Genomic DNA, 22,528 nt, shown 5'->3' on the forward strand with positions numbered 1-22,528 from the left:
TTATTACACCTCCATCCTCTTCCAATTATTTCCCCCATTTCTCTCCTTTAACAGGAAACATGAAGCATCTCTCTTGAGGGAGATGTCTGTATAACTCTTTCCACTTTCATCATCAGCTTTGCATCTGATTTATTCACTGAACTGCTCTGGTCAAATCTAGCTGCCAGATCCAATGGTAACTTCTGTGCCTTCTTTTTTCAGAAACTTCTCTGCAACATATGCCACAACTGATAGCTCACTCCTTCCTTCTTCAAGCACTTGTTTTATTGGTGTCCCAGTCCTCAGACTCTGCTAATTTTCTTTTTGGCTTACTTGCCATTCCTTTTATAGTATCATAAATTTCTATCTGTTTAACCTAATGACTGTTTCTATCTTTTAACCTAATGACTGAGGGCTACAACACTCCAGGGATTAGTGCTTAATGTTCTTCTCCCTTCATACAGTTTCCTCTAGGATAACTTCATCTGACCCCACAGTTTTAAATACTCTTTTTAGCTTAATGCCTCCTAAATTTATATATTCAGCATTGATGTCCCCCTTGAGTTTCCAATCATGCTATTCAACTGCTTTTTTAGCTCCTTTACTTGGATATCTAATAGACCCATCATTTACCACCCAAAACATTCATAAAATTGAAAGATCTTTTAATTTTAAGATTTTTTGGAAAGAAAAGTATAAAAAAGCTATTAAAATTTCACTTGCGTATATAATTTTCCCTATGCTATTGATGTCAATAAAATCAAAGAAATGAAAGTTCCAGTTGGAAACAAAAAATTTCTTATTGCTAACTTCTAATTTATTAAACCATCTAGATAAGAATACCTTTGTTAGAATTAAATTCACCATATGAGTTAAAAATCACTGACATTAGAAATAAATTGAATATTGGCAAAAATACAAAGTCTTATAATTTTTACTTTTTTTAAGCTAGTGATTTTACCTTGTATGGTAGCATTTGATATAAGTTGTACAGCATATGACTGAATTTTCAACATTGTTACAACTCATCAGTGCTATAAATATACTTCTGACTTCTCATCTTGTGTTTGTTTTAACTTAAATGAGAGTGTAATTTAATCAGAAATAGGCACTTCACCTAATACATGCATATACCAGTGCATATACAGATTTCAAATACAGTATGGATGATGGCTTGAACTATGATTCAGAGGTAGTGTCTGAATGACTGTCTTAGTGACCTTGGGCAAACTGATGTTCCAGTTTTTTTATTGCATTGTTTTCTGCAATAGGGAATAAATACACTAAAATCACTCATAAGTTCCAGCATGTCCTTTCTCTTCAGAAAATTGACTCTTTGATATAAACTTGTTTATCTCAAGACCTTTCAAAAAAGAAAAACCTAAGATTTCATTTAGTTGAATAAGTAATGTTATCAGAAACAAGAGAGCCTTAGAATCTAGTCTCACCTATGGTAAGAAAGGACATTGATCACATTGTACTCTGCCTGAATTTTAGCTGCCTCATCTGTAAAACTGGCATGGTAATATTTTACCTGCCTGATTTAGTATCAGATAAAATCTTAAAGTTCTATTCTAACAATTATGTTACATAATCTTATGAAAATATCAATTCTGAAGTGAATCATTAAAGACCAGTGGTTTTATACATTTTTGCAATGTTAGGATTTGGCAAGGTCATGGCCCAAATTTGGTATTCACAAGGCTTTACATTCATTCCCCTCTTCCTGTTTCATTGCCTTATACTCCTGTATTGACTGAGAAATAGCACTATATTTTCCACTTCACTATCTATAAGGAAATCAAGTGGGGTAATGGGAATATTTAACCTGGAAGAAAATTCCATCCAGAGTCAAATAAATCAGAAAATATTTGAAATGCAGATGGTAACCTAGAGGTGGATTTCACCCAGGAGTATTTTGCCCTTGATTGAGCTCTTGTTTTGTACAAGATCCATCAATTTTATAAAGAATGTTCAACATCATTACTAGGCCTACACTCTGCCAGCTACTCCGTAATGTGGCTATCTTTAGAATTTCATTATGTTTCTAAGGCTACACCTAATGATATGGCAAGTCAGGTTAAAGTAGATGGCAGCATGACAGAGACATTCCCATCAACCCAGGAGGGAAACAAAGCTGTTAATGTGGGATACAAAAGGAACGACAAAGTCAGAGTTGCACTATACTTCTAAGAATATAGAAACTTATTTAAAAAATGCATATTCAATTATTTCACAAGATTATTATCATGCACCCACAATGATCCAGATATTATGCTTGATATTAGAGATATATTTTAATGACACCACCTCCCTGCCTTCAATGTGGCTTATGCTTCAATCTGAGGACAAAAGTGGGAATAAAATTACTGATATAATTTTTGTGAAATCATAAGGCATGTTAGGTTGATGACCCAAAGTTACCTATACAGGAAACTGGTTTTATATCTAAAAATTATAAAAGACTATATAAAAGTCTAATTTGAAATTGAATTCTAATATGGTATCACTAGAAAAAATAAGCAAAATCATGCAAAAATGGTTTTACATTATTTTTAACTGACAATATATAGTCTCAGTGTACTTGGTTTTACATCATTAAACAATTTCCTATTCAACCAGATTTATTTAACATTTGTTAAGTACTAAGTACCAGGGGCAGTGTCAATTTCTAGGAATACAAATATTAATATGATAACATCTCTTCAAAGGAACGTAATCTAAGAGAGACAGCAGATGTGTACATAGCTTTAATATAATAAAATGAGTATTAATATTAGGTGACTTTTTATCATTCAAACTGGAAAGTTCTGGGAATGAAACATGGAATTAAAAATAATGTATGTAATTAAAAATATGTATTGACCGGCACCTGGGTGCCTCAGTCATTAAGCGTCTGCCTTCAGCTCAGGTCCTTAGGTCGTGATCCCAGGGTCCTGGGATTTAGCCCCACGTCAGGCTTCCTGCTATATTGGAAGCCTGCATCTCCCTCTCCCACTACTCCTGCTTGTGTTCCTGCTCTCACTATCTCTCTCTCTCTGTCAAATAAATAAATAAAATTAAAAAAATATATATGCATTGACTAACAAAACTGGTATTATATTGATGAACATTTCAAAATAGCTATCCATACAAAAACTCTTTTTAAAGTAATTTTGTAAAAAATCATATATTTATGCACAAAGAAACATATTCTTTATATGAATTACCTAAACATTAAAAATAATGTAATCAAAATAATCATTTGTGGTACATATGCACATCATCATTGGTTTCTTGCCCATTATGTAGTGCCTTTTACTTTTTTTCCTAAAGAATTAATATATTCTTATTTTTATTAGTATTGTTAAAGATAGTTTAAATACATTTATTTTATTATTTTTTTAAGATGTTATTTATTTGACAGAGAGAGAGAGGTCACAAGTAGGCAGAGAGGCAGGCAGAGAGAGAGGGGGAAGCAGGCTCCCTGCTGAGCAGAGAGCCTGACAAGGGGCTTGGTCGCAGGACCCTGAGATCATGACCTGAGCCAAAGGCAGAGGCTTCAACCCACTGAGCCACACAGGTGCCCCGATAGTTTAAATACATTTAAAATTATTTACATGTTCAAATGATGTCTCCACAGGCCATACTATTTTTACTTAAGAAAGTTTTCTCTTTATAGGTGCTGAGATATCTGGTAAGTTTAGGGCTAATTTTTAAAATGGAGGAAAGTTTCAATTTGGGTTTTTGGCTATTTTTTTTCATACAGAAATGTGCATACATTTCAGCTCAAATATTTTCATAGATACTGAATTTTATTTCTTTTCGGATATCTTTCTTTGACAAAGATTTTTACAATGTAAAATTTGTTAAACAAGTTTTCTTTTTTTTTTTTCAAGATATTATTTATTTATTTGTCAGAGAGAGAGAGAGCGAGCACATGCAGACAGAGTGACAGGAAGAGACAGAGAGAGAAGCAGGTTCCCTGCCAAGCAAGGCGCCCGACATGGGACCCGATCCCAGGACGCTGGGATCATGACCTGAGCTGAAGGCAGCCGCCCAACCAACTGAGCCACCCAGGTGTCCCAACAAGTTTTCTTATATTATGATTTTTTTTTTTTAAATTGGGCTCCACTCGCAGCATGCAGCCCAATGCAGGACTTGAACTAACAACCCTGAGATCAAGACCTGAGCTGAAATCAAGATTTGGATGCTTAGCCAACTGAGCCACACAGGCGCCCTTAAATTATGATTTTTAAAATATTCACTTATAAGCTGTGTAATTGTTTTATCAATTTTATTCCATTCCAGCATAAAATATTAATGCAATACAATTAAACATAAGATAGTTTCAAATTGCAAGTAAAATAGTTTGCGCTTCCACAATTTTATAGAAATATCTAAGTTTTCCTGATGCTAAACTTTATTGTTGATAATTGTAATTCACCAAAAACTTCAAAGCTGGAGATCTTTACCATTCTTTTTTTTTTTTTTTTTTTTTAAGATTTTATTTATTTATTCGACAGAGAGAGATCACAAGTAGGCAGAGAGGAAGGCAGAGAGAGAGGAGGAAGCAGGCTCCCTGCTGAGCAGAGAGCCCGATGTGGGACTTGATCCCAGGACCCTGAGATCATGACCTGAGCCGAAGGCTGCGGCTTAACCCACTGAGCCACCCAGGCGCCCAGATCTTTACCATTCTAATAACTGAATATTTTGACTAAAGGTTTTCAACTGATTTAATGAAAACCACATTTAAACTTTTCATTTTCTAAGAATTTCAATACCATAGCAGAGCATTTTGGTCAATTTTGCAAAAGAGTGTTTTGGAGACTCAAACCTTTCAAAGTCTGAATGACAAACAGCAGAAAGAGAAAATGGTACTGATATGCTAAAGTTTACTTATTCATTTTTTGAATCAGCATCCATCTGCCACACACACACAAATGTAATTCAATTATTTCACTGTATATAAATATATCTTTACATTTTAACATTTTTATTGTGATGAGTAACATTTCCTCAGCCACAGTTAAGAATTACATGTACACCAAACCAATTCTAGGTATATTTCTGTTCCTTAATTTTATGAGAGCTTTGTTTTTATCTGAGGCTATTTATCATCAAAATTTGTATTTATACTTTTATCACAAAACAAATAACTATATTTAATATTAAACTTTTAAAATGTGAACTTAGTCTTAAAAATATTCAGAAGATAATTGTCAGCTTAAAGTTAAGAAAAAAATGTACTAAGGTGTTAACATATATAGAGGTGAAAGAAATGAAAACAATAGCCCAAAGGATTGAAGGGGAAATGGAAATACACCATTGTGAGGTTCTTATATGAGAAGTGGTGTAACAGAATTTGATGATAGATTTTACTAAGTTAAGAATGCATGTTATAAATATTAGAGCAGGTATCAAAAAATGTATAACTAATACATCAAGAAAGTGAAATTAAGAAGAAAAATCCCATTTAAAAGTTGCATCAGAAGAAAGAACTACCTCAGAATAAATTCAACCAAGGGGTTGAATTTGCAGAAGACCTGTAGTTGAAAACTACAACACATTAAGGAAAGAGATTGAAAAAGACACAAATAAATGGAAAGATACTCCATGCTCATTGATTGGAAGAATTAATATTGTTGAAATGTTCATACTACCCAAAGTAATCTACAAATTCAGTGCAATCCCTCTCAAAATTCCAATTTCACTTTTCATAGGAATAGAACAAATAATCCTAAAATTTGCAGGAACCACAAAAGGCTCTGTATAGAAAAGCAATATTGGTAAAGAAGAAAAAAGCTGGAGCCTCACGTTCCTGACTTCAAACTCTATTACAAAGCTTTCATAATTAAAACAGTGTGTATTGTCATAAAAATGGAACACATAGATCAATGGAACAGAGAGCTCAGAAATAAGCCCACACATATATGGCCAATTAGTTTATAACAAAGTAATCAAGAATATACCATGGGGAAAGGACAGACTAGACAGCCAAAAGCAAGAGAATGAAACTATCTTCCATTATACACAAAAATTAACACAAAGTGGATTAAAGACTTGAATATAAGAGCTGAAGCCGTAAAACTCCTAGAAGAAAACGCAGGCACTAAGCAACATGAGATACATCTTGGTGATATTTTAAAAAATCTGACAACAAAAGCAAAAGAAACAAAAGCAAAAACAAACAACTTCGACTGTATCAAAATAAAGAGCTTCTGCATAGCAAAGGAAACCATCAACAAAATAAAAAGTCAACATCTAAATGGGAGAAAATATTTGCAAATCATATACCTGATAAAGGGCTAATATCCAAAATACATTAAGAACTCACATAACTCAGCAGAAAGCAACAACTAGAGGACAAAAACAAACAAAAAACAATCTAATTAAAAACTGGGCAGAAAATCTGAACAGACATTTTTCCAAAGATGTACAGATGGCTAACATGTGAAGGAAAAGATGATCAACATCATTAATCATCAGAGAAATGCAAATTGTAATCACAATGAAATATTATTTCACATCTCTTAGAATGATTATTATCAAAAAGACCAGAAACTATAAGTGGTCTCAAGGATGTAATGAAAAGGTAATCTTTGTGCACTGTTGGTGGGAATGCAAATTTGTGTGGCCACTATGAAAAACGGTACATTGATTCCTTAAAAAATTAAAAATAGAATTGTTAAATGATCCAGCATTTCCACTTCTGGGTATTTGTTTGAAGAAAATAAAAACACTAACTAAAAAATACGTATGTATCCCCATATTCACTGCAGCAGTATTTACAATAGCCAAGATATGGGGGAAAAAAAGTGTTTATTGTTAATTGAGTGGCTAAAGAAATTGGTGTGTGTGTGTGTGTGTGTGTGTGTGTGTGCATATATATATGATGGAATACTATTTAGCTATAAAAAAGAATGAAACTTTGCCATTTGGGACAGCATGGATGGACACTCAGACCATTATAATATGTGAAATGAGTCAGAGAAAGACAGATAACATATGATTTTTCTTACATGTATAAAATAATTTTTTTTCTTATATAACAAAAAAATAAACAGAAAACAAAACTTGTAGATGCAGAGAGCCAATAGGTGGTTGGCAGAGACAGGGAATAGGGGAGGTGAAGAAATGGGTAAAGGTGTTCAAAAAGTTAAAAAATGTTAATAGAGGAGAAATATAAAAGGAACAATGAACAGGTGGATCCAATAAAATTGATGGTAATATGGTAGACAAAGTCAACTATATGAAAAGTTTACATTAACTGTAAATGGCCTAATATTTCAAAGGCTATAAATATAAAAAAGGGGAGATTTTTAGACTGTATAAAGAACTGAGACTCATTCATGTGCTATCTACTAAAAACCCACTTTAAATATACAGACACACCAAGTTAAAAGGATGCTAACTAGTACACCAATGTTAGACTACTCATAAAATATTTAATTTGAGACAAAGAAAGTTCAAGGCATGGTAAGTTATCAATGAAAAAGAGACATCTTTGTAATGAAAAAGTCAACTCATTAAAAAGCACTTAAAATATTATACACATATCTTCATAATACACAAAGCAAAAATATGACAGGACAGAAAGAATAAGTAGACACATCCACAATTGCAACTGGACTTCTGAACACTTCCCTTTCATAGTTGATAAAAAAAAATGGACAGAAAACCAGAAATGACGTAAAATTCTTCAAACACAACACTATCAACCAACTATACCTAATTGATATTTACAGAACATGACATCCAATAATAGCAAGTGCATATTCTTTTAAAATACAGATAGTACTTTAGAAAACCATATGTTGGACCATAATAGAAGTCTAAGTAAATTTAAAATTATTAAAATGGTAAAATTTTAACTGAATTTATAATACTAGATTTTTTTCCTTACAAAATGAACTTTCAGACAACACTTTGATCTCATGTAGTGGGTGTAAACAAAACTTTTACTGGAGTTAATATTTGAGGCAACTGATGCTACTGATTCTTGAAAGCAATGATGTGACTGATATAAAATTGAACTTATTGAGCTAATTGTGAAGTTCTTCTTCAAAGGAAGCTGGCACATTACTTTTCATATGCATGAGGAAGAAAATTTAGAACACGAAGCAATGAAATTGCTTAAGTAGAATTCTCTTTCTCTGAATACAACATCATGTTTTTTAAGCAGATCTAGGTCTTCTGGCTTTCACATGGTCAATTGACACTGCTATGGTCCCCATGTATGTTAATACACATTATGTGCAAGTTGCATTTTCATAATCATTTTTATTTTTAATTGAGATACTATTGGGCTTTTTGATGATTAATATATGGACATTATGAACAATGTGTACAGAATCCTTAATATGTAAGTATTCAATATCTAAAAACTATGTAGTTAATTTAAACAGCTATTCTAATGATTTATTGTCTGAAAATGTGTGGAGAATTTGTTCATAAAACAAGAATACCATGCATCAGTATCTTGAAATAACACACTCTTAGCTCTAAATTCCCAACATTTCATGTTTTACTATCATACACGTTATATTCTCAACCAAAATATCCCATCTGTCATATAAGGTTAATATATTAGTAGAAAAAAAAAAAAAAACTGGTCCATTACTACAAATGCTATTGTGGTGCCAGGGAGCACTTTCATCTAGGAAACAACTACACTAAAAAGAACATGGCTACAGAAGACAAGTATTTTAAAATAACCAAGACTTATTTAATACATCAAATACTTTAAAATGATGATGCTGGAGTTAATACATGATCATGACTTCAAATGACCATTTAATTATATTTTATATTTTAGAAGATAAAATTTTCCTTCCACCGCCTGTCTAAAGCTAACATGATACATGAAGTAATAAAGTCTCACGTAATGCTATATTATACTATGTTTTGGTTGCACAGAAAAATAATCAATCATCATATGATTTCTTTTGTAAAACATTTTTACCACTTATCTAAACATATTTTATTGAAATGGGATTATGTGGACTCTCTGCTGCTTTTAAAAATGTGTTTCTTAATGTACTAAAATACTTTGACTTATAAGTACTAATAAAAATATTCTAGATTCTTTCATGCTATCTTTTGGGAGCCCGGTTTTAACTTTTTCAAAGATAAGTTTGCCTTACATCTTGGTGGATCTCTGCTTAGGCTCTTCTTGACAGCATCCTTTGGCTCACTGACCTGCTTTTTGGATGGTGAAATCAGCATCTTAAGAAGTGAATATTTAGTACATACATTTTTATTAAACATATACTTTTTAAAATTTCACTGCTGCCATCAATGTGCACTGCAATAAAATTTAAAAAAATATGTCTGTGATAAAATAAATAGTTGTGAATAGACCCCACAAAGTAAATAACAAAAACACTCATAGTAAGAACATGCAGACTATACGCTTCAGCTTTCCAGCACATCTCCTGAGCCTCTACTTCTGTGCCTATTTTAAGAACACATTTTTCCTGCTAATCCTGCCAATTCATGTCCTGACATCTTTATGTATCTTTCAAACCACAGCAAGACTATGACATAACTTGTTGTTATACAAAAGAGCTTGCAGAGCAACCGCATCAAATGCTTCTCCCACTACCTTTCAAGATCTGAACAAGTTAGATGTTCATATCTGAGAATATTTTATTTATATACAAGTGTCCTATAAATTCTCCTTGAAAGGGATGAATTACCTGGCATATGTAAAAGATTAGAAAGTGAAGATGGATTATCAGTATTTGTTTTTCAAATTTAATCATGCATTATAATTACTGAGCCATGTAAACATATCTCACACATAGCTAGATGAGATCAAATACAAAACAAAGGTCTACTAAATACATGTTGGGAATTTTAGCAGAACACTTCTCTATTGCTGTATAATACTGGCCTATCTTGGCCAAAATAATGATACTTTACTAAAAAACAAACAAACAAACAAACAAAAACAAATAGAAAATACAGATCCAAGTGCTAACCCATCAGGATGCTAGGACAACATGCATAAACTAAAATTTTCCTGGGCAAACTGGATCACATGGCAAATCTAATACAATTTGCATATAGTGTCAGAGCAGTACAGATGTGGAAGTGACTAATTCTGCCTAGGAGTTTATTGGTACCAGAAGTATCATTTGTCCTGGACCTTGAAAAATGCCGAAGAATTGACAGATTTTGAATGTGGACCTATGTGTTTCAGGAATATGGAAGAGAAGCAGAAATGTGAAAGGACATTGCCCTCTCAGAACAGTGTAGTTTGATGACTGGATGTGTATGATAAGTCGTGAAGGACGAGGCTGGCAGGTAGTTCGGGTGCAAATTGTGGAGGCTTCCAATGTCATTCCAAAGTTTTGAACTTATGACTGTGGGCTCGTTAAAAAAAAAAAAAAAAAAAAAATTTAAAACGGAAAGGTGATGTCTGATTTGTATTTTAGAAACGTCAGGTGGGAATGTGGAGAGAAGTCTGGCTGGAGGGATAATGAAGTGAGTGGCTAGTTGACTGTCACAGCAATGCAGGCCATGATAATGAGGATGGGAACAAAGGCAGGGGCACCATGCAGTCTTTTGAGGCCAAGAGACGTCAAGCTCTCCTGGCTAAGGGATCCATTTCCTTGAGAATTTTCAACAGCATCGGCTATGGGCCTTCGTAATTCTCTATTACCCAGTGGGGTAGATTCTTAACAGAGAGGTCAGAATGTGAAGAGCATAGAAAAAGCTCTGTCAAAATCAACTATTCTGTGGGCAAATGACAGCATGATACCCCAAAGATGTCCTCCCCGTGGAACTAAAGTGGGACAAGAGAGGCAGATTACACATTTAAGCAGGGGATATAGAGGCTGACTGCTGAGAACCGAGGACAGCACACAGGACAGCATGAGGTGGCTGTGTCAGACTTAAGTAGCTCTGATTAAGCAAAAATGCCTTGCAGACTGAAAAACCAAGAGGCAGCGACATACTCTGCAAAGAATGAACGGATCATGAAATGGGAGGCATGTGGCTGCCGTTAGTGGCTTAATGATGATTATGAAGTTGGTATGTGACCTACATTTCAGTTCAATTCACTTGCACCAAATTCAGTGAAATACATTTCGTTGGTGGCATTTTGTTGCTGAAGGCTCTTCTCCTCGTGTTGCCTGACTTGTTCCTCTTTTTTTTTTAAATTCATTATTTGACACTCACTAAACAATGGCTACTTGCTCAAAAGAGGATTGGGCATTGAGGAGGTGGGGGGAAAGGGGACAGAATATAATACAAGTTTGATTTAATTAAAATGATAACACCCTGATTTGGCTATGGCCGTCCGGGCTTATGCTTGTTGTCCTGCTTAATTTTAAATAGTGTCTTCTTCCACTCTCAGCAATTATCTTAGACTTGGAAAATAAATTATAGGATTGTCCTAAATAGAAAATGTCTTCTGTATGGACATTAGGGTGACAAAGGTACTCACAGTACATTTGGGGAGCAAAGATCACATAATTAAAGCATCTTCAGAACAATGAATTATTAACTATTTATTCTCCTCTTTGAAAAAAAATACAGGTAGTGCTTGGGGCATGGGCTGAAATATTTTTCAGAAAGTGAGGTCAGAAAATGTTTTATAAAGAGAAGTCTTGGTGTCAAGTCTGGAAAAATGAGCAAGACTTAAAAGGAGGAGAGAAATGGTTAAGGTGAAAAACATTTACACAGAAAGCAGCACAGGGTGTGTGTGTGAGTGAGTGTATGAGTATGTGTGTGCATATATGAAACTAAAGAGATTTGCCTGAGTGAAAGGGAAAATGCAATTGAGAAATAATTAGAGATAAATATGTTTACTAACGGGTCCCTTAATAGACTTGCCTACGGTAAATGAACAAATGAATAAATGGGTGAAATGATTCAAATTTACATAGGGAAGCAGACGTTAGGTAAGCCACTGAAGTGGCAAACTCTGCCCTTTAAGCCAAATTTCACCTATAGTAGTGCTTTATTGCCCTGTAGTCTGTTAACGTTTTCTTTAAGATTGTTTACTTTGAAGTTAAGATAACTTCACATAAAACTGCTTATTTTCAGTTTCGTTTTAAAACTAGCCTGTCCTGGGGTGCCTGCGTGACTCAGTGAGTCAAGTGATCTGACTTCTGATTTCAGCTCAGGTCAAGATCTCAGGGTTCTGAGACTGAGGGGAGTCTGGTTCAGGATTCTCCTGTTCCCCTCCCCCATCCCTCTCAAATCAATCAATCCATCTTTAAATAAATAAACAAATGAATGAATAAAAGTAGCCTTTTCATCTATAGGGCAAAATGACTATAGCCAGAGGGGACAGCGGTGCCTTCTAAGCGGCCTTGCGAGCACTCCAACTTTCCCCCACGCCTCACCACGGCTTTGCTTGTGTAAGCTGTGGTACTTGGGAGCATAATCAGAAACACAAGCTGATTAAATTGTAGAACTTCATTGTAACTAATAATTTATAATGAAAAACTTTCTATTTCATCTAGCATATTAATACATGTATCTAAATAATAACAAGACCATAATTATGTCAATAACTACCAAGTATTTACTAGACACCTGTCACAGCAAACAGCTCCCTTCAGCTACATGTGGATTTGAGCCACAGCTCCAGGCATCTGTTAGTACTATGACCTTCAACAAATAAACACGTTTTCTGAACCTCTCTGTATGTATGTGGAAAATGGGGATGGCCCAACATAAATCATATGGCTTTGTGAGGATTAAATGAGATTATGTATGTAAAATACATGACATGTTTTCTGGCACACCAAGAAAGATCTCATTCATGAAAAGAATATTTTTGAATTTGAAATCTGGACCTTGGAAAGCCACATCAAAATGAGTAACAGAAGATATCCAAACAAGTGACTAATTTTCATTGATAGATGCTTGTTAAAATACAATATATTCACCTGCAAATTAATTTTATTTCAATGGGTAGGTTTTTAGTTTCAGATCATAAGTACAAATTTCTATGCATCTTAAAAGAATATTATGAAGACAGATTTATTAAAGTTCTGGTATACTACATATTGTTTCCTTAAATGCCCTATAGGTACAATATATATAAAATGCATTACTAATTTAACTGACAAATATGCATTAAAAATTCCTGGAAGCATATAAAATAGCTGGTATCTATTAAGCAGATGAACTTGACATTCACAAACACTAGCCTTAAGCAATTTTTCACATGAGTATAGTCAGACTAGAAATCACAATAACCATTTAGGTATAAAATATTATATATTACTCATTTAAGGTAAAGGAAAGGGGAAGTGTTAGTTGCCAAACAATAATTAGAAAGAACTGAAATTAAACCACAGTCAATCTCTGACAAATTGTTCCTATCTTCATATAAAGAAAAATAATCAGTAAAAAATAGAAGATATAAATATGAAAAATATTCAACTGGTATTTTAGAATTAGAAGCCATTTATGTTCATCAATTACGTGGTAATTTCATTTTTCATTCTTTTTTCTTTTTCTCAAAAGATAAAGTATAAATTCACAGACACTGGCTTTTCTGCATTGATTTACACCTCTCTCACACGAGCTTGGTTTACACAATAAAAAACAGTTCACTTATGTTAGTCAATTATTGCAAACAACTCTGTTCCATCAACCAAAAGTCGGCCAAGTTGTTTAACTGTCTGAAACAGTTCTTGACCCTAAAAGCAATATATTTTGTGGACAGTCATTACAAAAGTTCTTTATTTTCTTTTTTTTTTACTTTTTTCAGAGGATTCCAATTTTATATTTGCTCATATAGTAATTATACTTCACTGAACACCAACTATACACTTAATACCAAATATTGTACACACATGATCATGTTAATTTTAATAATGTATTTATGAGATAAGCATTATTATATTTATGTGAATTAGAAAACTCAGCCTCAGAATGTGAGATCAGGTACCCAAATTCAGTAGTTAGTAAAGAACCAGGACTTGATTTCAGGCACATTTCAGGAATACTGGTTTGCATGTTTTCCATTAAATGATCTTAGAAATTTGCATAGGTTTCTGTTAATGGGGTCTTTAAAGACCGTAAAATTAGAAAATCCTCTAGATAATTTTCTCAAAAAGGCAATGTATGTTGGCAATAAAAGCAAAACTATAACAATGAAAATTTTAAAGTTTTTATTCATTTCTCCAGCCACGAAGCAAAAATCCCTTTTGTAGAACAACATATATTTAGCCACTTAGCAGTGTTATAGAAAGCAAAAGAGAAGGAAAAAAAAAACATGCCATGAACACTGGTAATTACTTACAATGAATGTCATTTTATTGTTATAGGAAGTGTTTAATTTAAAAGTAGATCTAAAATATTTTGTCAAGGATATCTGGGATATAATTAAGATCTTTAAAACAAGAAAAACAAAACTAGTAAAAATATATGGTTGCTTTTTTTTAATGGCCAGTATTAATTTCCTTCCTTATCTACAAAAATTTCACATTTTGAAATATACAGTTTTATGGTAAATTGAGATTACAAGCTTTAATAATTACTTTATTAAATTTACTGAATTATTTGCTGAATTATTTTAACACCACCTATACTTTAAAAAAATGGCTTGACAAATAGAAAGAAGGTCTCAATGATTAATTGATTAATTCCAAGTTAATTCTATTGCTTTTTTCCAAGTATACTTTATCTTACCTGAAGATGAGTATGAAGACTAGAAATAAGAATATTTAAGATCATTTAAGTTTTAAAATTAAAGTTTTGGGCAATAAAATTAAAGTACTATCTCAATAGCATTCTTATTTTGCATTTAAGAGGTAAAATAATAACTCACTTGAAAACTGAATTGCAAATCCAGATTTGCTGATATAAAAATCTGTATCAAACTGGATGGTTACTATGTTGAGCGTGCTATGGATTCCTTCAGGAATAAGAGATCCACTGATTTCCTTTAGGAGCATCTCATTTTCTGGTGGACCATCCCAAACTCGGAGTATATCATGTGATGCTTCCGTATCAAAAGCAAGAAACTGTAGGCTGTGGGAGAACCACATAATCTCTGTTTGATTATTTTAAACATGAATTCACTTTTAAATAAAGAACATAACAAATGTGTATCTTTGATTTTATTAGATAATTTTTTTCATTCTATCAGATTAAAAATGAATTATATAAACAGAATGTATAACCTTAAATACATATTTTTGAACAGCAGAATTTCATAGAATAGGATTAAAAGTACTCTTATGTCACCTTTGCAAATTACAGAAACTTTAAGCATTCTTTTCTGTGTTCCTGAATTTTAACTATAACTGCAGTGGTGATACTTATGGAGCATGGAGTACATTTCAGGCACTGACTGAGGTTCTATTACATGCTAGGCACTGTGCAAAATAAATTACATATATTTTCTCTGTTTGTCATAGTGACCCACTGAAGATGGAAGGTATTTTAATTTAGTTCTATAAATGTGGCAAACGGAGTCAAGACACATTAAATAAAACTGCCTATAGGGTGGCAAAGTCATGAACTGACTCCATAGTATCTATATTTACCAATGTTTCATGTTTTTTTTAATGAGAATTAAAATGAAGTTTATTCCAGGAAAGCAAGAAATAGTTCATATTAAAAATCAATCAGTACATTTCATCACAATGATAGGCATAAGAAAAAAAAGTACATGAACATCTCAAGATATATAGACAAAGTATTTTTTAAAAATTCAACATTACAATCATACCCAGTAATCTAAAAGTAAAATGGAATTTCCTTAATGTGAGATGAAAATCAATGTCTACCCAACCCTACCTGGCCAAATGCACAAACGAAAACCAAAACACTATTTCATGTTATGTCTGCTTTATATCTATTCTACACAAACTTAGTGTCTGATATTTTTTGTGGCCAGTGCCAAAAATTAGAAATCCAATTATAAAAACACACTCAATTCTATCTCTACATATATCACACTCATGTTTGATATGTGAATAGTCATAGCTTTAAATTTGTATTGTAATTTAATATCAAATATTGTTCCTTAAGTTAGAAAAATTCCAGAATACTATTAAATTGAGTATTTTTAAGTTTACTAATTCTAATATTTAAATAAAACAATGTATGATCTACACTAAAGAAACACAGGCTGAGAATTGGTCTCATGTAGTTTATTTGGAGGTCTGCAAATTCCCTTGCAAAAGTAATCCACCAGCTGACATTGAACAATTCATGGAGTGCGCCTTCCAGCAAGTTATATGGAGGATAATATTTGTTTCCTACTAACCACCTTCACCACCCAGAAGCCTGTCTGAAATTTCATTTATATAAAACAACAATTCTTAAATTTAAAGCCATTGTTTTGAGAGTGATAACACACCAGAAGCCTGTCTGAAATTTCATTTATATAAAACAAAAATTCTTACATTTTATTTATTTATTTTTAAAGATTTTATTTATTTATTTGACAGACAGAGATCACAAGTAGGCAGAGAGGCAGGCAGAGGGAGAGGTAGGGAGGCAGGCTCCCCGCTGAGCAGAGAGCCCAATGTAGGGCTGGATCCCAGGACCCTGAGATCATGACCAGAGCTGAAGGCAGAGGCTTAACCCACTGAGCCACCCAGGTGCCGCCAAAATTCTTAAATTTAAAGTCATTGTTTTGAGAGTGACAACACACCAACTAGCTCAGATTTATTCTGAGTGGAGGATTTATTTGTTCATTTATTAATCTGTTCCTAGTCATATCCATAATAGTTAAATTAGGATTTAAAAAACATGGTAGCCTTGGAAACCTGAAGGCTGTTGTTTTAGGAGGTGATGGTTCTCCCTTCATCTAGGGGTCGATAATGTGAAGGATTGTGGCCACCTAATTAAACGCAAAAAGAAACAGAAATCAAACAAGGCTAAAGAGGTAGAGAGCTGATGCTCCAGAGATATGTCTAAAGCCAGGATAAACGGAATATTACTGAATTCCTTTCTATGATTATTTCTTCCAAATGTTCATGAGGCTGAACTTAGAACAGTGACCTCCACAACTTTATATCCTTATCAAAATGGTGGACTTAGCACCTTGAATCATCAAGAATTGAAAGATTAAAGTCTCAAAGAAGCATAAAAATATTCTTAATCTCTGTGGTCTACTATAACTGTAAAAATCTTCCCTCTAGGGATTATAAGAGCTACCACTGTGACCCATAAATCAATAAATCATGCTTCTGAATATTTTTCATACTTTAAACAGATGAAAACCACATTTTTCTTTCCCAAGGCTAAAAATACTGAAAAACCTTAATGCTTGATATTGTATACTGAGGCTGATCAGAATTTTCAGATTCCCCAGTAATTTTGAGAAAATGAAATCCATTTACCTGACAATGTTTCCTGGATCTACCTCAATCATCCACATGCAACGCAGATTATTGTCATATGGAAAGGGATAGCCAGGAGATAAGATTCTTCCTGATGATTCTCCTTTAAAACGACCTCCACATTCAGCTATTAAAAAAAAATAATAAATTATGTCACAATTTAATGCTAATCTTCGCAAAACCAATCAATGGATTTCTCAAAAATATATATTTTTCACCTTAAGGAAAATAAGAATTGATCATCCCTCACCTTAAAACAAAACATCTGTATATACTTTTTCAGATTAATGTATTGGTTGAAGCAAAAATATACTATACAATAAAACAATAAAGTCTCAAGTTAGATCACATAAAAGATAGTAAAATTAACCTAATTAGAGAATTTAAAGAAAGGACACACTCAAGAACTCTGATTTTAGTATTCAAAGATTTTAAGATGTGTTGTTAAATAATGATAACTTAAAAAGAGAAAACAGATGGCAAGTTGCTCACTGCGCCTTGATTGCAGTCTGAATAATTCATCATCTTGCTACCCCACCTCTGAGAAAAACTAATCTTTACTGCAGTCCCTCAGGCCTTCTAAATTTCATTGTCCTTTTATTCCCCTTTAAATCACTCTAAACTCTTTCCCTTTTAACCTCCCAAAAGTCAAAGTGGCATTTTTATTAGATTTCTCACTTCAGTAAAATCTAGTTTAGTTTTGATTTAATGGGTCCCTAAATTTTATAAAACTCATCGAATTAAAAATGTTAAGTATTGTCATACAATATAATTTTTTTAATCTCTTGGAAGATTTCCTTTCCATTTTGATGCTATTTAATACATTGAGAAGTCTGTAGAGGTTTTACTTCAATATACAGATAAGCCAGAAGGAGCTGTCTGTATTGGAGATGAAAGAAACTGAGTATTGCAGTTAGTAAATTGTGCTACATTTCTAACCCTTGAAACAAGCATAACACTGTAACACATAACACATTTGAAAATTATGCAGATTATTGGATAAAAAAAAACAAACCCTCAAAACAAAAACATTTTACTTTGTGCTTAAATATTTGAAGGTACTTCCATATTTGTTTTTCTTGTTTTCCTCACTGTTTCTATCTTACTCACATTCAATGGCTGAATTAAGCTTCTTGGGTTTATTTTGTTTTGTTTTGTTTTGTTTTTATGATTGGAGCAAAGATAGTCAATGACAAACTTTAAGCATTTGGAAGAGACCTAATAACAACTGAATGCAATGGTTTAAATGTGTCAGCTCTATTCATATAGGTAAATTTATTTCAAAGATTTGTATGTATTATACTTCACATTAGTTTTATGTGTCAACTTGGTTATGCTGTAGTACCCAGTTATTTTGTCAAACACTCATGTAGATATTGATGTGAAAGTATTTTATAGATGAGGTTAACATCTATGATCAGTTGAGTTTAACAAGTTCTCCTTTGATAATGTGAGTAGCCCTCATCTCGTCAGTTGGAAGGCTGTAAGAACAAAAACTGAGTTTCCCGAGACAAAAGGAAATTCTTCAAAACTGCAGCATTGAAATCTGCTGAACTTCCAGCCTTTTGACTTTCCCTGTGGATTTTGAACTTGTCAGCTCCCACAACTACATGAGTCAATTCCTTAAAATAAATAAATCTCTTGATAGATGATAGATAGATAGATAGATAGATAGATAGATTTAGATATTCTACTGATTCTATTTCACTGGAGAATGCTGGCTGATATACACTTATAGAGGAGAAGCAACTTTATTTTGCACTACAACATTAATTTAATTTATAATAACAAGTTTGTTATTTCTAACATAAATGAGAAGATACCAGTATTTAAGATGCTATCACTTACTTAGATTTTTCTCATTTTTAACAAAAATGTTGTAGATAACTTTGCACCTTGTAACTATTTTAATTCATTTTATGTCATTTCTTTATAGTTTATCACTATACGGCATACATAAACTATGAGAACAGATTTGATATTCATTCATACAGACTTTTAATCAATTAAAAATCACACTAAGTTTTGTGTACTGTGTTGTATCTTGAATTTAAACATAGTTCGTTTTTATCCATATTTCTTTTATACAAATTTTACTTGGTGTTTTGACTTCAAAAGAGCCAGTGAGATATGCCATAACACTAGAGTTCATATTCTAACAGAAGTTTTATATTAAAAATGAAATAGTATTTAAAGAAGGTATGTAGGTTAAATTCTTCTGGCTATGGTGTTTCAAAAAATATTTGTTTGATCCTTGTATAAGCTTCAGAAACACAATTACCTAGAAATGATCCATATAAATAAAGAAAAGTTTCTTATGTGAGACTGGCAAATATATAGGCATAATAGATATTTAAGGTTAGTGAGCACAGAAAATTATGCTCTTAGGCCAGGTGGTGAAGCTATTAATTGTTGCCAGTAGAGAACAGCATCTAAAATAGAATTTCATCTTCTGTCATCATGGAAATCATCAGCATGACACACCATGCATCCAACTGTTTTCAGCTGTTACTCCTGATCATCCATCATTAAAAAAAAGAAAAAAAAATAGTTTACCCTTCTCATGAAATCTTGAGCAGTTATCAAGTCAGTAAGTTTTTTAAAGTTTTTTTTTTTTAAAGATATATTTATTTATTTTATTGATGGATGAAGAGCAGAAGGAGAGGGAGAGAGAAACTCTAAGCAGAATCCATGCTGAGTGTGAAGCCCGAGGTGGGGGCTGGATCTCAAGACCCTAAGACCACAACCTAAGCCAAAACCAACCTAGAGTAGGATACCTAACCAACTATGTCATACAGGCATCCTCTCTGACTTGGGGGATTTGTAAATATAAAGTCCATTGATTTATTATGAACAGAACTAAAATCTTCTGATTAAAAACCAAATATCACAAAATATTTTAAAAAAGAAGAATGTCTTTAGCTTGGTTCAACATATATAGAAAATACATGTGTTTTAATATATTTGGTTTGTGATCTTAATTTTAAGGACAGCATGGAAAATCAGTATTTACAATTTATACTATAGTGCTACAGTAATTTTTAATGGTTTTCTGAGTATATTACATAGTCACATCAAAGAATACAATCTCAGAGAAAATTAATCAGTGCTTTATTTTTCTCATAACTAATTCCAGTGGGCTAGCTGTTGGTCATATTCCAGAATCCCAAGCTTTGTTAATTTATGTTGGTTATTATTATAGATATTACCCTCATAATCTATCCAAAATCCAATGCCATCTGAAAAGAAAGGCCTATGATTAAATTTTGGTTAGAGAAAAACACGTTTGCTTCCTATGTAAATCAATGTTTCAAGAAACCAACAGAGGCCTTGTGACATCAAACATACCATGTAATTAGATGCAAGGTCTTTAATGACTGGAATTTCACTTTTTTCTACTTGCATTCTAGTAGGTTTTAATGGAGATTCCTATGTCAATCATATCAACTAACAAAGAAATTTTGAAGGTTTAAGTTTCTAAACTCATCAATTTATATACATTAAATATGTGCAGTATTTAGATATTAGTTTTACCTTAATAAAACGATTATCTTTTTTTAAAGTGTTGATCAATTTTATTTATATGGGCCTGATGCAGAATGGATTTGTGCCTCCACAAATATCATCAAGAAACAAAAATGGCTAAAGAGTAGCTACATGTTTGTTCCCTATTAAGGAGTCAATGTTTTGTTAAAATGTTTCCTTTTGCTGGTTTCTCTCAAGCCAGACACCTATTTATCTTTGGAGCAGGAAGAAAACAAAATTCAAAAAGCAGAAAACAAAACAAAAAACAAAAACAAAACAACAACAAAAAAATCCCACCCAAAACTGGCGTCTTTATCAATACTTTTCTATACACCCTCTTACCCACACATACAAGTCATTCATTTATTGATCTGTAATTTGGTAATACTCCAGCTGTGCAATGAGATCATGATCCATTCTCTAGCATCATAGAGGCAATATATCTGATGTCACTTGCTTCTTCTTTTGAAATTGGTTAATTTTGTTATGCTACATACACCTCAGAAAAGCTTATGTACTTCTTAGATTTTTGAAAAAGTATATATAAAAAGAAAGCTTTTGAAGTTATTGAGAACAGTTCATTGTTTTTTAATCTATGCTGACACCAGGACATGCGATAAGTTTATTAAAACAAATCCAATCAGTGTGATTCAGTAAATGTGTACAATAAGTCTTAAAATATACTTGCAGTGAGTTAAATTTTATAACAAGATAGAAGAATTGGAACGACTCCATCCACTTCATCCATGTTCTACAAAAAATGTACTTATCAAAGAACTTACCAAAAAGACCCTTTCACTTTCCATTAATTCCTCTGACAAATTTGAGCTAGGAGTTTGTTAACTTCATGATTTTAGGTATGAGTTGTGGGTGGACAGATGAGATCCTTTGAAAAGGTACAGCATATTTGGACAACACTTCTACAGAAATAATTATGAAGATATAAAAGAGGATCCTACCAATACAGGAAGGCAGAGGATAGTCCCATGCCCTTCTTTCCCCCGTCATGCACTTGAGAAGGCTACTGCCATGGAGAGTGTAGCCTGGATTGCATCCATAAATAATAGTGCTACCAGCAAAGTGACCTTGGTCACTGATCTTGTATCCAAATTGTGGAATGCCAGGATCCTCACAATGTGAAAGTTCAAAACCTGTGATAAGAATACAAAATTATTAAAGGCAACATTTAACAGGAAGATTTAAAATTGTACAAACAGTCTTCTTCTGTTGTCTTTAATATAATTATATACTTTCCCTAATTGTATTTCTCTTATAATATTTAATTCTGATAGGATTTGACAGCCATAAAAAGTTTTTTTTTCTTAAAAATTAGAATTTGTTGTAATTTTATAGATTGATTGATTGTAATTTTAAATTTTGCAACTTTGTCAAGATAACTGTACCATGGCTTGTTATAGCACTAAGTTTCTGGCTTACCTCAAGTGATTTATGGCTCATAATTAATTCTAACCAAAGTGTCTTCTAGGGTTATACCATCAAAATTTTAAAATCCAAACAAAACATGTGAAATTATAACTGTCCAGTTAACAGGTATGTCTATTGCAAATATAGCTGTAGTTTGCTTTACTTTGATAGCGCTGGAAGGAAATGATAGTCTCATACTGAAAATACAGTTTTTCAAGAGGTAATATAATAATAGTATTCAGCTTAAAGTACTCTGGATTTTTATATTCTGCTCTCTCCACAATACATAGCTT

At 32.7% G+C, this 22,528-nt stretch overlaps 1 protein-coding gene across 1 annotated transcript in view; it reads right to left on the reverse strand.

Moving 5' to 3' along the window:
• The window catches only part of CSMD3 (CUB and Sushi multiple domains 3), a 1,237,422-nt gene that overhangs the window by 297,278 nt on the left and 917,616 nt on the right, over positions 1-22,528 (reverse strand). Inside the window, exons 25-27 of the mRNA XM_004743466.3 lie at positions 21,770-21,961; positions 17,286-17,412; positions 14,759-14,961 (exon numbers count right to left, since the gene is read on the reverse strand). Coding sequence (XP_004743523.2) covers positions 14,759-14,961; positions 17,286-17,412; positions 21,770-21,961 — 522 coding nt within the window. The remainder of the gene's footprint in view (positions 1-14,758; positions 14,962-17,285; positions 17,413-21,769; positions 21,962-22,528) is intronic.

Source organism: Mustela putorius, unplaced genomic scaffold, assembly GCF_011764305.1.
Source record: "Mustela putorius furo isolate JIRA1106 unplaced genomic scaffold, ASM1176430v1.1 tig00000228_pilon_pilon_pilon, whole genome shotgun sequence".
NCBI classification, from domain to species: Eukaryota; Metazoa; Chordata; class Mammalia; order Carnivora; family Mustelidae; genus Mustela; species Mustela putorius.